At 36.4% G+C, this 14,780-nt stretch overlaps 1 protein-coding gene across 2 annotated transcripts in view; it reads left to right on the top strand.

Annotated features, from left to right (window-relative positions):
* The window catches only part of EPB41L2 (erythrocyte membrane protein band 4.1 like 2), a 128,778-nt gene that overhangs the window by 107,650 nt on the left and 6,348 nt on the right, over positions 1-14,780 (top strand). The window contains exons 13-19 of one of the 2 annotated variants that reach the window (XM_050894514.1): positions 1,460-1,606; positions 3,007-3,111; positions 7,258-7,311; positions 7,520-8,080; positions 9,981-10,103; positions 10,612-10,710; positions 12,830-12,910. In XM_050894514.1, the coding sequence (XP_050750471.1) occupies positions 1,460-1,606; positions 3,007-3,111; positions 7,258-7,311; positions 7,520-8,080; positions 9,981-10,103; positions 10,612-10,710; positions 12,830-12,910 (1,170 nt within the window). The remainder of the gene's footprint in view (positions 1-1,459; positions 1,607-3,006; positions 3,112-7,257; positions 7,312-7,519; positions 8,081-9,980; positions 10,104-10,611; positions 10,711-12,829; positions 12,911-14,780) is intronic. The other variant, XM_050894512.1, reaches the window with a different exon arrangement.

The raw sequence follows: 14,780 nt of genomic DNA on the forward strand, positions 1-14,780 counted from the left end.
ACCAAACTGTTACTGGGGCTTAACATGCAAGTGAAAAGAAATTAGAAACTAATGAGTTTGTATTGGGTTTGGATTTTTCATGACTTAAGATGAGGCGTCTTTGCATTGTAAGCACTGACGATTCCTAACCAAAATGTTAAATTTCAAAATATTCTGTTACAAAGTATATAAAATCTTTGTACAAAACCCAGATACTTTACCTAAATTACTGTATCTGATTACATTCTTCTCGTAAAACTTCATTAATAATTATGTCTACATTGATAGTATTCCATTTTAATCTGCAGTCTTTTAATTCTATACTAAAAATGGATCTGTGGCTTAAATTTGAATTTCATCACAGAATACTGAAAACATATTCTTGTGTTAGAGTGTGCATAACCAACATAGGCTTTTCTCAAGACCTGGCATGCTGGAAGGAGGACAGATTATGAAAGCAGAGTGAAATCTGCTCTTCCCACCAAAGCCTAGCATTGTATTTAAAGGCTAATGAATTTCCGAGAGAGCTAAGCAGATAGATTTTTGCCTACTTACCAGAACAGTTATGTTTCTGCATAGCTCCTGATCCTTATGTCTGCTCCTGTATCTGGTATCAAGTGAAAGACTAGCTTGTAGTTATTTAATCCAATGTGCTACAGCTTAGCCTCAAAGGGTCATCACAAAATCTAATTAGATATTCACGCTGTGGTGTCCCCTTTGGCACTTGCCTATGTAGGTGCAATTTAGAGAGAACATCTCTTTGGTATTGGCGTACACAAAAACTATCCCTACTTGAGTGCTGTGTCTGCTGTCAGGTTCTTAAAGGTGGAATTGGCAGATATCAGGATTTAAGTCTTTAAATCTGATTCTTCCAGTAAGTTTAAGCCTACATGACAGGCACAATGAGTAGTCCCTCTGAAGTTAAGCAGGTGTTAGTTGCTTGCATATTTGGCCCTGTAGTATTGTCTTCACAGAAGTAAGTATTTTTCATGGAGCTTATAATATCAAGAAAGATGCATTTTTATAATGCTGCTTGGGTTAGACTATTCTTTCTTACAGCTACCTTCAGTAATGTTAGTTGTGCGATATCCCAAAACGTTTGCTTCTGTGCTTACAAATTTTAGATGAAAGCAAGCAACTACTGGAAATTATTATTGTTTCGAAGGGTTAGTGGTTTCATGTTTTGGATGAAAATAACCCTCTGTAAAATAACCATGCACAGCATTATTTTTCATTTGCCTTAAATTATGGAAGAAACAGTGTATGAGTGGCCCTTCATTACAAAAACAAACCCAAAAAATCTTAGTTCCCTTATAGCCTTAAACTTTTTTATTTTAAGGCACTCCAAAGAAAAATAGCTCTTCAGACACAAGGCACTTTCCTTGGTTTGGGTTCTTTTTTTTCCTTTTTTTTTTTCCCAGTTAAGTTTGCTTTCGTTGTCGTGTTTTGTCCTACTTTGTTTTATGTTGCGGGTTGCTAGGACCTGGATAAGACCCAGGACGACTTACTGAAACACCAGGCTAGCATTAGTGAGCTCAAGCGCAATTTCATGGAATCCACACCTGAACCACGCCCAAATGAGTGGGAAAAGCGGCGTATCACACCTCTGTCCCTACAGACACAAGGGGTATGTCACTGCAGACACTTGTCCGCATGCGTTTCCATACAACCCTGTATGTAATACAGTAAATGCAGTTTGTCCTTTAGATTAACACTTTCTTTGGCTAATGTAATATTTGTTTATACTAAGTATACATTAACTTTTTACACTTACATTGGACCTGACTTTAAATAATGTGTGGAATTTTATTCTTCTACAAGAACAACTGAATTAGAATCACTAGAAAAAAATGGAGGTGATGGCAGTATTTTCCTGTGTGTTAAGGACAGCTTACATTTCACTCTGATTTACACAGATTGATGGAGATAACTTTTCAGTGACAGTAGATCTTTTCCCTCCTTTTCCCTCTCTTTAACTCCTCATAGACAGCTTGTGCATAAACACACACAGAGCCTGTGTGTTGTTTCAGAAGGACCTTACATGATCAGTTAATTTACAGTGTTGACTTCTTCGGGACGTATTTAATGTAATTGTTAAAATTTACTCACCTTGATCTTCAAAAGTCTGCAAAATGAATTTATCTACTTTTTCTCTATACCTCCTTCCTGACTGGACCTTAAAACAGCAGTTTGGAAAACGATTTTCTACAAATACCATCTTGAATGCTTGTGGCAAGAAAACTACCCAAATAAATTTTTCTTGCTGTTGTGAAACTTTTAGTTTTACGGGGAGTTATTTGCTGCTTCTTTCATAGAGTAGAAGAGCAAATTAGTCTTCAAAAGCAATCGATTTATCTTCTGTTGTTATCCTTTTCTTTCACCATTGTTCCTACCCTTCCCTCCTAAATGTATTGTTGTCCTATCCCATTAAATTCTTAAGTATTCACTTCAGTCCCTGGACAGGTGAACTTTCAATTAAGCTTGCTTGATGCTACCAAATGATTTTGGTTAATAAGACATTATTTCAATAAGATACTTAAGCAGTCTGAACTGTGAGTATGTGCATACAGATGATACAGTCACTGACTGTATGGATCACTTCTTTAATGACTATTTTGTTAATTTATGGTTACTGCCAAGAAATTATTCCTCAAATTTCTGAGTAGTACCTGAACATTTCTACACATAGTGGTATATGCATAGGTACAAATGCTGGTCAAATTTTCAAATGTCCACAACATTAGTTCATTTAGTAGCTATAAATATCTTTTTGGTTAAAACAGACATTTATGTAAAAGTGTAACTTAATTTTTGTTATGTGGTTGTGTGTATTTTCTGTGTTGATTTCTTTGTATTGAAGTTGAGGAGCTGAGGCTCCTCCAAGTTCTTTTATCTCTGGGTTTTTTTTTTTCCTTATCTAGTATGTTCTGTCACTTTCAGATGGTTTGGTTTTATGTTTATGTATAGTGTGTGTCTGTCTCATTGCTTGTTGATTTACACTGGTTTTATAAAATGAAAACCAAATAGAAAAAAGGAGACCACATTTCCCAAGTGAAAACGCTGCCTGGGAAGGAGAAGGAATGGACTCCAATGCCATGGATTGCTGGAGCAAAACCAGAAGAAACCGATAAGGTGGCTGCCCTGAAACCTACTGCCTTTTTGCTGTATCTGCTGTGGGCTAGCTTGGGCACTTCTTTCTTTTTCTTTTTTTTTCCCTGATGGAGATAACTTTTTTAAGCCAGTACTGAAAGGAGAAGGTTGAGTTGTAAACCAGGATCTGTGTGTGTGTATGTGTACATATATACACATATATGAATGCCAGCAACATTCTGCTTAAACACCAAACTAGCTGTGAAGTTCTGAATGGCTACTATTTGAAAAGAAAACCAATTTTTCACTGGAAAATTACTGTATTTTATGTGACTAGGATGACAGCAAAACATGTATTTCCATTCTATATGAAAATGATTGTCTGCAGTTATTTGACACTTCACACAAGAACTTTTGCTTTATGTGTTCACTATGTAATCATTATTCAAATCAATAATGCTGTAGAAGCAGCTTCATTTCAAAGGCAGCCTGGTTCTGAGTACCTCCGCGCTTCCATACCTCTCTTTTCATCCAGGAAAAGAGGGAGGTTTTCTCTCCCATAAGCTGTTTTAACATCTATGCGGTGAAAACCACTGTATAACCAGTGGGACTACTAGCAGCGTGATAGTGATGATGGGTAGCAATTGTGATGTTGCTTTTTTACATCACTTTCGGACTATTTTCCACCACCTAGGAATTGGGACAAAATTCCTGTAAAGCTGTCAGTCCTCTTTCAGTAACATATATAAATACGAGGTTTGGGAAACAGGGTATTTCCATCCTGAATTATTTGTTGATGGATGTAGAGAATTTTATGTTCAAGTGTTTTGTTACCCCCAATTTATAAACTTGCTGGTATTAGTAGACTAATACATTGCTCAGTCCTATTCCTGGACTGTATGTTTCATTGCCTTTTAGCATAGTTGGACAATAGACAAGAATAAAGCAGGGATACACTGCTAATATTCTTTCTTTTCTTCCTTCTTTTGCTCCAGTGAAAATAGTTGCAAATAAGTCATTTTCTGTGTATGAGAAATGTTATTTTGGGTACATCTCGTTTGTGCCACTATACTTCTGTATCACCGTACTCCCACAAATGCACAGCATCTGTGACTTAATTGTAACAGAAATTGTGACACATTGATATGGATGTCACAAATAAATACGTGAAATGTTGTTATGTTATGGATACCCACAATATTTTATTTTTTTTAATCCATTTCCCCCCCAGCGCTGCTTGTAAACAGTATTTCATGTTAGTCTGTATGACTCTGTACCAGAAGGAATTTGCCAGGAATTTAAATGTCTTCACAGGCTGATACATTATTGCAACTACAGTAATTTGATGAAAAGTACCAATTCTATCTATACATTTAATCATTTTTACTAAATGCCTCCTCAGGGAACAGGGGTTACAGTATCAAACAAATTGTGTGATTGGGGTTTTCCTTTTAAAAGATTAGAAGACCTAAAAATTTGAAGGTGGTAAAATGCAAAAAGACAGGTGGTATGTGCCTGTCTCTAATTATATATGTATGTGGGGAGAGAGAGAGATGCATACAGTCTGACCACATACCACATAAAGATATTTTTTTTTTCCCCCTGCCTTTTTTTCACTGCTTTGAGTGGTTAGGAAGCATGTGGTACCAGAGTACGGTAGAAGGAGTATCATGAACATTTTTGCCTTTTGATGTAATCTATTAATAGATGAACAGTTATTGGGCGTGGTAAACTAGGGAAAGAAAGTGGGGGTGACGAACACATTGCTCTGATGGATATTGAATGTTGCATGAGGGCAGATATAATAACTTCCATTCACATTAACTTTTCTTAGCCGCTTTTGAAATGTACTTTAAATTTCATTGTAGGGAAAAAAATATAGGGGTTCTTTTTCTTTTCCTTCTCTGTTCTTCTGCATGCCATATGTGTTGTAGTATGTGCACAGTAGCATGGTGTAACTTATGTCAGTTCAAATTCTACACTGCTACTCACACGGTGAGTCCACACGGACTGCAGTTGTCTGCATGGCACCTTGGCTTTCCTCTGGCATGTGCTTCTGCCGTGATTCTCTGTAGTACCGTTTTCTAAGACAGAAATGTATCTTACTGAATGTTGTCAAAATGTGTGTTATGTCCATGTTAGGTATTTGTTACATTATTGGCTTTTTATTTTAACTGTTTTTACTTCTAACTTAATACAAGAGCTTGTGGAAGGAAAACTGGAATAAAAAAGTTTAGCCTTTTCAGAGGCTTGTGCCCATGTGAATTTTAAAAGTTTGCTTTACCATACAGATTTACAGTACTACAGAAAATAGACCAGACTATGAACATAATTTATGCTTTAAAGCAATGTACCCTTTTACATATGTTTGAATAAAACAAGTTTTCCCAGTAGAATGGGAAAGGCTGTTTGAAAACAGATTCTTTAATAGAAACAAATTTGCTTAGGTTATTTAAGCATTTGAAAAACATACATATATATTGTAAAGAAAACCTCGTTTCAGCATTGTGATTATGTATTGTTCAAAGCAAATGTATCTAACTACCCTGAAGCTCTGAGCCAATTAGACATTAGAAGGCGTTAAAAATGGATTTTTAAAAGGGAAAAATCCCAATAGTAAATACGGAATTGCTGCCTAAGTAAACTGTTCTGTTTGGAAAATCCACAGAAATGTTAATGTTTTTAATTTTTATAGCGTGATATGCACGGTGGAGAGATGCAGTATTAGCGAATGACTGTGCGTTGTGGTGACAGCAGTTTTTTGTCCCGTCTGTTCTCGTTTCACCTTGCGGGGAGTCCGCGCCCCCCCGTGCTCCTACAGTTTCTCCAGCCGAGTCCTTCTCTTTGTCACGTTTCTCCCTTGCCAAACCTTTCCTTTGTAGGTCGCTGCCGCTCCGTCCGTCACTGTTTAATTCTTTCCTTTCCCTTTTCTAACTCGTCTAGAGCCTAGAAGAGGAGATAACGTCCATTTTATTTAGTAAGGAGGGCTTTTGCGCTGGCACGAGAGGGCCCTTCGCCGCCGCCAGCGTGGGGCCAGCAGAGGGCGCTGCGGGGGAAGAGACCGCCGCCTCGGCCGCGCCGCCGCCCCAGGTGCTCCCCCCCCCCGCGCCGCTGGGCTCCTCCCGCCTGCACTGCCGCCTTCGGAACGGTAGGGGCTGAGCGGGTTACGTGCTCACGGGGATTAGGCTCCCGTCCCGCCTCAAGATTAGTCACCGGCCCCCAAAGCCTTAACAATGCCAGAAAGGTGGCCGGCGGCTTCCTTCTCGTGTATCGGAGCCGGTAAGCTGGTTGCTTGCGTTAGAGGGGAGAGAGACCCCGCTAGAGCGCTTAATTCCGTATTTGCAACACTCCAGAAGTGTTAATTGGTCCTTGTTTAAGCTTCACCAGGAATGCTGGCTTACACTCTGGAGGCTCTTCGCTTGCTAAACAGCAGTAAAAGCTAGGATTAAGTCACAGATGATGTGTTGATTTTTGTGTTCTTATCGTTTGAACTCAAATTTTGCTGCAAACCGTTCACTAAAAATACATTAGATCAAAAAAACTACCTAATACATAACTTATGGTGGGCTTTCTGCGGTATCCATCACAGATCATTTTGTTACGGAACAAATACTAATATAACTGCTTTAATCTCATCATTTTGGCTCCAAACTGAATCCTAATGGGATCATCTTGGTAATCATGTATTGCTATTCTGACAACATACCACCCTAAACAATCTCCCTCCTGTTATCTATTAAGTTTCATAAAGTAACAGACCAAAGATGAACAACTAATAAAATCTTACAATAAAGTCTTTTTATTCTGTATGATGATAAACTGATAGTAGAATGCTAAATAGGTTGGGTTTTTTTACTTTCCCTTAATATTTTTTCTTAATTCCTGATTTAACTGTGAGAAATAACTGCCTAGCATCACTGGCCAGTGCATTCATGCTTTTATTTTCAGTCTTTCATAATTAAATTCTTATTCTAATTAATAATGTCTATAATTCTTACCTACTTTTGAATGGAATATTTCAATGAAATGGAAGGAAATGAGCATAGTTCTATGTGAATCTTGCAGTGAATACACAGTATCTGTCTAGTATCATGTATATACATTCTTAAAAGCTTGCTTGGAGGATGTTCCACTGTTGAAAAGGGTTATGCATTGATTTTTGTCCTCTGATTGCTTTTTGTTTCACAGAGACATGCTTCCAGAGCAGAAGGGCCTTGTACTGGAGTCAGCGATGCTGATAAGGTTCTACTGATTTTTTCCATAGTTAAACTTGGCTCTAACTCTTCCAATCCATCTTCATTCTTTCTTTCCTTCCTTTTTCAGTTAACCATCACAACCATCTTTTGTCTTCTACATGACATGAACCAGCCATCAGCTAATTTTGTTTCCATCATTTTAATTTATTCATATACTCTACTTTTGTTTTTCCTCATCCATGTTTTTTGTGCAGAGTTCACATGAGACTCTGGACATAGTGGAGGAGAAGAAGCAGGCAGAGGTTGGGATAGAAGAAACACTAGTCGTAGACGAAACCAACAAAGGGAAAATGCAAGTTGCCACTGATGCTGGGGAAACATGTAAGGTGGAGCATCTGTCAAAAAAGGACTCTTCATCATTGCCATCAGATAGTAGCAGCAGCAGCAGTAGTAGTGAGAGTGAGGATGAAGAGGTGGGAGAATACCAGCCACATCATAGGGCAATTGAGGAAGTCATCAGGGAAGAACAGGAAGAAGAGGAAGACATGAAAAGGAAAGAACATGAAGAAAAAATGCAGCATGTGGAAGCCACACCAGAAGGCAGTAAACTAAACGTACCAGTTGAGCACACACAAGTTACAGCTGAAGATTTGGTTCAGGAAAATGCAGTTACCATAGCTACAGAAGAGAAGAATTTGTCAGAGGAAATTAAGCAAGATTTAGGTGAAGAAAAAGAGGAAGAACAGCTCAAACTTAATGGAGATGTGTCTCATGTTGACATTGATGTTGCACCACAAATAATTTGTTGTTCTGAGGTAAATGGTAGAACAGTTTGACAACTAGATTAAGCAGAGATATTTCTTGGGGTGAAAATATACCTGCCTTTCTTCTTCTCCTATTCCTCCAGCTCTTCAGGCATCCAACAAGATTCAGATCATTTGGAAGGAGAAACCATTGATGAGCAGTGAAATTCTGTCTCCTTCAGTTATGGTTTCTGACTTTTTGCTAGAACTGAGTGAGAATCACCAGTAAGGCAAACCTTCCGAAGACTGACATCTCCTTTTTATCTCCCCCTTATTTTATATGCACATACATAACGTATATTTATTATTTACATGTTTCCAATGTTTTAAGTCTCGTCTTGTCTATTTGTCAATTGTTTTTGACACGTCCATGACATGTAATTGTGATTGGAAAGCTATTGGCAATTGAAATTAGAAAACACCCATCACAAATTTTTGTTCCTTTTTTTTCCCCTCATTACTCACTGCTTTTCTTGCGTGTTTTTTTTTTTCCTTTTAAAAAATGTTATGGACTTATAGACTAGAATAAATATGGCTAGAAATTGCATAGGTGAGAGCACTGCATTGTAAAGGGATGAGGTATATATCACAATCTTACTATGAAGTTTTCTAGTGCAGTAAATCTTTAGGGAAGCATGCATGGGTTCCAGTCACAATCAGTTGTTTTAAGCCAAACAAGGTTGAAGAGTTCATTACTGGGCAAACTTTTATAAAGAAGCAGAAAGGGTAAAAATGAAGCACAGGGATGCATCTCTTTGTAAAGTTGGCATGATCTTCTGCTGAGTTTTCCAGCAATTGGGTGGGTGTTTTCCTCATTATCTACCTGCTTGTTCTTGTAATGGTGGCAATTATTTTTATCTTTGCACTTAAATCCAAACAACTTACCTTCTTTCTTTTGTTGTCTTTTGCATACAGAGGTGTTCTGATTAATGATGTGAAAGAATTAGTTTATAAGACCTTTAGAAGTTGCAGGCACCCACAATTCCTAAAAACATAGCTAGTTTGGAGGAAGGGGAGAAGGGCTGCTGTGTGTGCAAGTGTGTGTGAGGGAAAGAAAGGATTTTTTTTTTTTTTTCCTGGGATTTCCCCCATGTGCATCCAAAATCAATAGGAGATAGCAACTGATGCATCTAGAAAAACATCAAAAGGCTTTACTAGATATATTTTTTTTAAGTTCTTAAATATATTTAAAATCTGCTCCAATAAGATAAGTCACAAGTTCACTGGCTTACAGACCCCTGGTTAATTGCTTTCATTGTGATATTGCAGAGAACACCACTAGCTAACTCTAAATGGTTAAAATGGCTTTTTAGGATTGTTGTCAAAAGAAGCCATTGATTGCCAGAATTATTACATTGAATGTAGGCTGCTTAAAATCCAATTGTCAAAGTAGTTTTTCTGTTCCAGAAGTAGTACATATTAAAAAGCTAAACTTTTACATAATTTCCTTGGAGTTTCTAGTCCTTATTTGCAGTTGGACTGAGCAATGATAGGTATTTTCCCAGATTAATTCTAATATGAAGCTTAGCCATCTGAGCTAGCTATCAGCTTCTTTATGCAAACTAAGATTTTTTTTTTCCCCTAATGATGCTCTTTTACACATTTTCAATACCTGTGTGGCAGCTTGGTTTCATCAGTTGCCTTCTGTGATGTGTACTGTTGGCTGAAACACAGAACTTTGGCAAGGTTATTAAGAGATTGGATTTTCCTACCATGTTATGTAGATACTAGAGGGCTGGTGTATTAGTCTTCATTTCACTTTGCTTATTTATTGCATGCTTTTTGATTGGGAAGACAGTCAAATACTTATCTTATTGTTATGATTTTTGTGAGTTTTTGGTTGTGTTTTCATGGTCCACTCTACAAACCTTCTTCTGTCTTTTGAATTGATTGGTTATTTCTTGCACCACAGCCTCCAGTAGTGAAAACAGAGATGGTAACCATTTCAGATGCCACACAGAGAACTGAAATCTCCACTAAAGAAGTTCCAATTGTTCAAACAGAAACTAAAACTATCACATATGAATCTCCACAGGTATGGTGGCTGGGTTATTATATTGTTTGCAAGCTGGTTTTTATTCCAGTTACTTGTAGATCAAAATAGATAATGTCCAAAAAATGCTTTTCAAAAACCTATACTTTTTTCTAGCAGCTAAGATTATACTTTGGCTATGAATTAGGTAAGTGAAATGTTTGTAGACAAAGCAGTATTACTTCTGAAGTTCTAAGTATTTTTTTTTAATATATATAAGGACTTAGTTGCTGTCTGCAAATGTATAACTCATTTTTAGTTTTGGAAACTTGATTAAAATATCTCGTTGCTCCTGAAAGGAACATGTAACTTTGATCATAAATTTTCCACAAGAATGAACCCTAACAACAGTCTTACATGATTTGGTAAACTTGGATGGCTTCTATTTAGATTTCAGTTCTAACTGAACTAAAGTATGTGTTTAGTAAGAAAACCAGCCTTTTCTCCTGTGAAAACAAAGCTTTTAAATGGCAAAATACAAAAAAACATTTATTTTTTTTTTCCCTTACAGTTTGATGGCAGTGCTGGTGGCACTGCTGGTGTGCTGCTGAGTGCACAGACAATTACATCAGAGTCAATTTCTACTACCACAACTACACACATCACAAAGGTAAAATACAGTAATGTCTCTCTGAACTAAAAAAAAAGGCCAAACCCTCAAAGTAAAGTCTTACATTAAGTTTCTCATATATCTGCTAATTTACTGAAGAAAACTGACTTGAAATGGATTGGATTCATTCCAGGCATGTGTGAGAGTTATTCTTTCTGTACACAGATTTTGAACAGAGAAGCCCTAATGAATAAGCAGGAATATCTGGGAACAGGACAGGGAAAGGGAGAAAAATATGATTAGGTTTTTTAGTACTTCATAAAGATCTTATTTCTGTGTTTGACAAATGTGTATGCACCTGAATTTTTACAGTTTCGGTCCTGTCATCACTCACTGATACTTTACAGAATCTTTGTTAGTGTAACTGATTCATCTGAGGTCCACAGAAACCCTGCTAATGGCATCAGTTACAAGGGTTAACTGAAACAATGTCTTCTCAGCCTTTGTGTTGATGGTCCTTGTGCCTGCTAGGTTTAGAGCATATTTAAAAACAGATCATACCACTAGATTACTTTGCAAGCATATTTTGGTGCTGAATTATATGCTCTGCATTCCATGCTTGAAAAGGAAAGGAAAACTCAGCGTTAACAGGACATCACATCTGTTTCAGTCTCGTGTAATGTTTCGTGCCAGAGTATGTTAGAACTGCCAAAGTGTGATGATCACGATGATGATTGTTATTATTAATTTATGTAAATATTTATCAAATTTTAGGTGTGCCCCAGCAACACAATTTTGAACTCTTGTCTTTGAACTCTTAACATAGTTTTCCAAGAAAATTACAGAAAGCATTGTTTAGGGTAAAGCAAAAGGGAAGAGGCAAATGTAAGCTGTGAGTTTGGGATTTTTTTCCCCCCAAGACAAGAAGTTTCACATCATCACAGAATGGAACAATAATTCACTGCTCACTGGATATATATTCAATATATATGTTCTAAAGATTGAAATATTCTTAAGATTGAAAGTTGTATTCTTAGAATGACAGTGGAAGGATGATGTTGGAAAGTTGTCAGATAAGTCACAGGAAATAAAGTAAGCTCAGAATTTAAAATGTGTGTGTTTTGTTATACAAACTAGTCAACAGGTCCTTTTCAGTCTCCTGCTCCCTTTTGGAATCATGAAGCCACCACCATTTTAGGAAAAAGTCTTTATTCAATAAATTGTGCTACCACAGTTAGAAGGCGAGGGGGAAGTGAACATTTACTTGTCAAGTTCAGATGTCAAATAATGCTGCTTTTTGTAAGGAACCATTAAAGAAAATGGTTTCAGTCTTGGCTTCTACTAAAAAATTACTGGGATTACTGTAATGCAGCAGGTCCTTATCTTTTCTTACCGACTGCTTATCGTCAATTCAAAAGACTGTTTGAATTTTCCAAACTAACTTTCTATTTTAGATCCCAAACTGTTCATTGTTGATAAAGGGACCTGCCAAAATAGTTTTAATATTCTAATGGTGTTCTTAACAGAATCATCTTGGATCTTTTCTAATATAGTCAGTGTTATCTTAACTGGTAGTTTATTCTTTTCTCTTATGCAGGCTGATTTAAAAAAAAAAAAAGCATATAATGTTATTTCTGTGAGAATTTTTCTATAAGCTAAAATGTTTTAATCGTTAGAGTAAGAAACGAAGAAACAAAGCACAAAATTATTTCCATCAACAATGTGAAATACGTTGAAAATATATGGTCCACGAACAGCAGAACTGAAAACCAGATCATCTTTGTATTTAATGGCATAGGGTTCTTCAGAGACTGAGAAGAGGCCCATGATAGATGGGTTGAAATCAAAGAAGAGACTCCTAGAATTTCCTTGTTGCCAGATTTATATGGTGGAAGAAGCTGTAATTCCAGTTTGTCTGCATATCTAGATCTCTTTAAACTTAGGCTCCAGTAACAGAAGGAATTCTCTATTGCTTGGTTTTTATCAAGTTTAGCAGTTACTAGAGTGTGACTAACTGCGTGACTGAAAAAGGAAAGGATGATTTAGCACCAAGAATATTTACTACTAATTGCAACTCAGTCACAGAAATTTATTTGCTTCAGTGCAACAGAAAGGAGTGCTTTGTGGCAATATGGAATAATTACAAGGATGTTTTCTTCTTTTTTTGTGCCATCTGTAGATGGTAAAAGGTGGGGTATCAGAAACAAGAATTGAGAAGCGCATTGTCATTACTGGAGATGCAGATATTGACCATGATGAGGTGAGTATGTAAACTGTTAACAACTACAGTATGCTTTTTGTAGTCCAGTGAGATCTAGATGATATTTCAGAAACCTGAAATAAGAGAAAGGTAGAAAGTTGAATAAGGGGACATAGAAAGACCCTGAGACTGGTAATCGTGGCAAAGTTGTTAAGCAATTGTGTTTTGTGAATAAGGAGCCTTTAGAATATAACTGAAAAAACTCCAGCATTTGTAATTTTGCATCACAGATCATGTGAATGGATTTCTTACTATTTTTAAAGGGATTGCTTTTTTTGGAAGAGACCCAATTTGTTTAGTGCTGCTTTTGCCATTTGGGAGGAAGAGCATTACTAAAATAATCTTATTTTGATACATTAATCTGGATAGATGGGAGTCTCTACTGCATTGTCTCAGCAACATCTGAATACAGCACTCATTTTGACTGCAAGCTTTGAAATACATTAAAGCATAACTGGCTCAAATTTAAAAAATAGTTTTTGACTTGTATTTATAGAATTCTGCATAACAAAAGTAATTGTTGATCTGCTGGAATCTTATGTGAGGTATCTTTCGTCTCTATCAGTACCAAAGCAGTATTTTACGATGTCTTAGAAACTAAGGTTAAAATCAGTTCTACCTGCCCAATTAAGAAGGCTGAATTTAAGCAGTATATGGGAAAATAATTGAGAAAGTGCAATTGTCTATTCTTTGTAGTGATGATTACACATTTTTTATTGTTTTTCATCTAAGAAACTATAGTAACAAAGTCGATCAACAGTCACTGGATAATACAAATGGAAAAGTCTACCTTCTACATAAAGTTGCAGTGAATCCAATTCTAACTGTATGAAAGATACACAAATCAACGTAACAGGATTTAATTTAACTTCTTAATTGTAATATACTGAGAGCTCTTGGGGAACTTAATTTCACATTTTGATTTTCCTCCAGAAAGTGGTTCTTGACAAGTTGAATCTCTTCTTGAAACTCATAATTAAATGACAGGGCTGTTCAGCATCAGGCATGGCTCTTGTTTGCCTTGACACACATTCAGTGTACTTTGGATGTCTAGAAAGGTCACACAATACCTTTAGTATATCAGACAATTCTCTAAGCCCTTCTTTGTTTTGAGATAAGTGGGTAATGAAGTAAAAAATGAAATTATAAAAAAGGAAGTACAAAATACAATTTTAATCACTGAAGTTTAAAGCAGCAGTGAGCAGCTTTTAAGAGATTTGAGAAATCTCTACCACTTTTTCTTCAGTGGATATGGAGCTCTTTAAATGCACAAACTATGTGCTGCATGTTTATTCTTTTGTCTTTTAGCTTCCTACATCACTAAAACAATTTTCAATAGGAAAATAATATTATAATTTGGAGTTTCAGAATACGAATGCTTGTATTACTTGTTGTAATTTAACAATTAGAGACTTAAAGTTTTTTCATTGTTTATGGTTTGATTATAGACACCGATTCTTAAATCTCAGCAGCCACTTTCTTTTAAATCCTCATTTGTACTACAGAGATTACACTTGGCATATTGTAAAAGACAAATAAAAAATTGTTAGGATTAATACATCAGCAAACATCAGTATTGTACCAATGCACACTGTGCGTTCTTCTGTACATATTTCCTTAATAGGGCTTCAAATTCATTATCATATAATAGTTAAGGTGGCTAATGTTGGTGTTTCCAGTCTCCCTTCAGAGTTAGTTATTTCTTCTCCCACTTACCACCTATCGCTCAGGAAATTGTCACTTTTCTAAATTAAGATAAACCTTTTTGTTGCATTATATTTTTCTTGCTCCTTCTAGTATATTTGCGGGTTTTTTAGTTGTGGTTCATACTAAGGTGAACAGTGAGCTTACTGTTGCCTCAGAATGCCTT

This window comes from Gymnogyps californianus, chromosome 3 (assembly GCF_018139145.2).
Source record: "Gymnogyps californianus isolate 813 chromosome 3, ASM1813914v2, whole genome shotgun sequence".
NCBI classification, from domain to species: domain Eukaryota; kingdom Metazoa; phylum Chordata; class Aves; order Accipitriformes; family Cathartidae; genus Gymnogyps; species Gymnogyps californianus.